The sequence below is a fragment of the Falco punctatus genome (genome assembly GCF_963210335.1).
Source record: "Falco punctatus genome assembly, chromosome: 9".
Taxonomy (NCBI): domain Eukaryota; kingdom Metazoa; phylum Chordata; class Aves; order Falconiformes; family Falconidae; genus Falco; species Falco punctatus.
This window is the reverse complement of record NC_137589.1, coordinates 49104624-49107209: the sequence shown is the minus strand read 5'-3', so window position 1 is coordinate 49107209 and position 2586 is coordinate 49104624. Positions and strand designations below refer to the sequence as shown.

Here is a 2586-nt window from a genome sequence, read left to right as displayed (position 1 = left end):
CTATGGTGGATGTGGGGTTTTGAAACAATCCTCAAAGCAGACTGCAGCTGAAGTGGAGGCTGGCAGCTCTTAGTGCACCACTCACAAATTGACGCCAAGAGTAAGTGCTCGCTTTTGTTAGCAAAAGGCCCTACAGTGAGGCAACTCCAGCGTGGCCTTTCCTTGCCCCTTTTCTCTGGCAGGACTCTTTGGTACCTGTTGTGACGGCGCACGTGAGTGGCAGGGGATTCAGGTGATCAGGGATGGGGGAGAAGAGCAGCATCCTCTGGGCCTGCCCCAAGTGCAAGCAACAACTGGAACCAGGAGTGTGGGAAGACATGCTGCATGAGTCACAGTTTGCTTCAGTCCAGTTACTTCGCAGAGCGGGGGGAAAGCCAAGATGGAATTCCCATCCGTGAGGAATGGGTGCCTCCTGGATCTGCTGGAGGAGTCAAAGGACAGGAGTTTTAGGGAGCTGTAACAGTGAGGCCCCTCGGTGCGTGGAAGGCGTCTGCGTACAGCAAGGAACGCTGGTCTCTCTCAGCAGGGTTTTACTCTAGATCATATTCATCCATTCAAGAGGAGTGAGGGGCTGCCTGGGGTTTTCTTCCCCTGTCCAACCACAGGATATTTAGAACCTGCTCTGGTGGTTCCCTGTCAGACCTGGGGCACCTTGGGAACACCCAAGAAGCAGAGCAATCCCTGGTAATTTTATGTGGTATTAGACTGGAAAAGCAGCCCTGCTCTAGGCCAAGCTGTGGCTCGCTCCCATTTAAGTTCTCTACATTTTCCCAGCCTGACCTGAGATGTGATGTGCCTATAATACATGAAGCATGAATTTAACAAGTCCAGTTCGGAGCACTGCTTGAGACACTGAAAAAATAAACTGGTCGCTGTGCTGAAATATGGTTGAGAACAGTCCCAGCCAGGAGCAGAGCGAGCCTCTGGCCCCAGGGCTGCTGGCACCCTGCTCTGCCTCCTGCCCCAGGCTGGAGGGAGCAGAGCTGCTTCAACACCAACAACCTGCTTCAGTTTTCATAACTCGCTTCCTTCGGGCTGCCTCACTGCATGCTGACCCCTCCTTTTTGGGGCTCTGCATTACCACACCTCTCGGTGATTTGCCTGGCCAGCTGGTGGTGGTACGGATCGCTGCTGCAACATCAGGTATATGTTGGTTAGTCTGCCAGAAATCAGTCTGCCTTTCCACTTTTTATGATGCCACCTGTAAGGAAATCCTTGCTGAGTTTGATCCAAGCCACAAACATCACTGGCAACTACCTGAAACTCCATCACAGGGTGACAAATCAGTGCAGCAGGGGTGATGTGCTCCCCAGGGCGGAATGGAAGCGTAAAGGAAAAACTGCTTGATCAGAAAATAGGGGATATTGTTCCACAACCACCTGCCCAGTGTGCTCTACTGCATCCGCATTTGTGACCATTCCCTGCTGAGGGCCCAACCCACAGCCCAGCTGTGACACTGAGGGAGAAGCAGCTGTAGGGCCATCTCTGAAATTGGGGATGGGGGATTTTAACAGGCCTGGGGGCTGCTTTCCCGGCCTTCTCAGGAAAGGGGGATAGCAGCATCCAGAACCACCATCTGTTGCACCTGGAGCTGCCGCCTTTATTCATACAGGCCTATAAAACACTAATGAGAGGCTCCCAGGTACCTTCTCCTTAGCAGGGTCACCAGCTTGGAGGGTGAAAAGTTTAAATGAACACGTTCACCATCTCCATTTTTAACATTACTAAATTACAAGATCCCCCACAGGATCCTTCTGCAGGGGCAGTGTTCTACTGCTTTGCTGTATCGGGGCACACACAGGTGAAGGAAACACCGGCATCCTGGGTGTTTCCATCCCTGCCTGCGTGGTCTCCTCAGCCATTTGAAGCAGTTCATGTGGCTTGCTTTTTTTTTTTATTAAAAAAAAAGGACATATTTAATTCAAAGGAGACACTTGGCCATGGGACGTTAATGGGCGTGTTAACCAGACCCACTTAAAAAACCCACATCCAGCAAACTGAAACAGCAAAGGGGAGGGATGGCGAGACCAGGCCCACCAGCCCCGGCCCCCCCGCGGCTGCCGGCCCCCCCCAGGGCTGCTGGGTCCCCCCCGCCGTTAGAACTCGAAGGTGCCGAAGTGGGCGGCGCGTCCGCCGGCCTTGGGCTGAGGCTTGTAGCCGATGCGGTCATTGATGATCTGCTCCCGGCTCTTGTGGTCGGCGCCCAGCGCGATGCTCGCCGCCTCCTCGCCGGCCGCCGGCACCTCCGCGTCCTCCCGCTGCTTCTTGCGGCTCTGCGGGGCAAAGGGGTCGTGTCACGGCGCGCCCAGCCAGGGGCGGGCAGGGCCCGCGGGGGCGGCCGGCCCCGCTCGCACCTCCAGGTCCTTCCGGATGCTCTCAAACTCCTCGATGTCGTCCAGCTTCAACTCCAGCCGCGTCGGCTTCCGCCGCAGCATTGCCACCGCCCGCCGCCGCTCCGCCTCGGCCGCCGCCGCCGCCCCACGCCGCACCCACCCGGGCCGCACCGCCCAGCCTACTCCGCCTCCCGGCGTGCCCCGCGCGTCCTGCCGCTAAGCGCCACCGCGCCTCCCGGCGTGCCCCGCTTCC

General features: G+C 57.1%; 1 protein-coding gene across 1 annotated transcript; it reads right to left on the bottom strand.

The window, feature by feature from the left end:
- Nucleotides 1-1875: 1875 nt before the first annotated feature.
- On the bottom strand, nt 1876-2540 carry CDC26 (cell division cycle 26). Its single transcript, XM_080402111.1, has 2 exons — nt 2355-2540; nt 1876-2273 (listed from the first exon to the last, which is right to left on the bottom strand). The coding sequence occupies exons 1-2, from the start codon at nt 2433-2435 to the stop codon at nt 2097-2099; spliced, it is 258 nt and encodes an 85-aa protein (XP_080258237.1). The 5' UTR covers nt 2436-2540; the 3' UTR covers nt 1876-2096.
- Nucleotides 2541-2586: the final 46 nt, after the last annotated feature.

What these genes read in the sequence shown, in the direction of transcription:
- CDC26 (XM_080402111.1), bottom strand. Translation starts at nt 2,435, where the DNA reads ATGCTGCGGCGGAAGCCGACGCGGCTGGAGTTGAAGCTGGACGACATC. An exon ending in GCATCCGGAAGGACCTGGAG is followed by an intron (nt 2,274 to 2,354) that starts GTGCGAGCGGGG and finishes TTTGCCCCGCAG; the next exon opens with AGCCGCAAGAAGCAGCGGGA.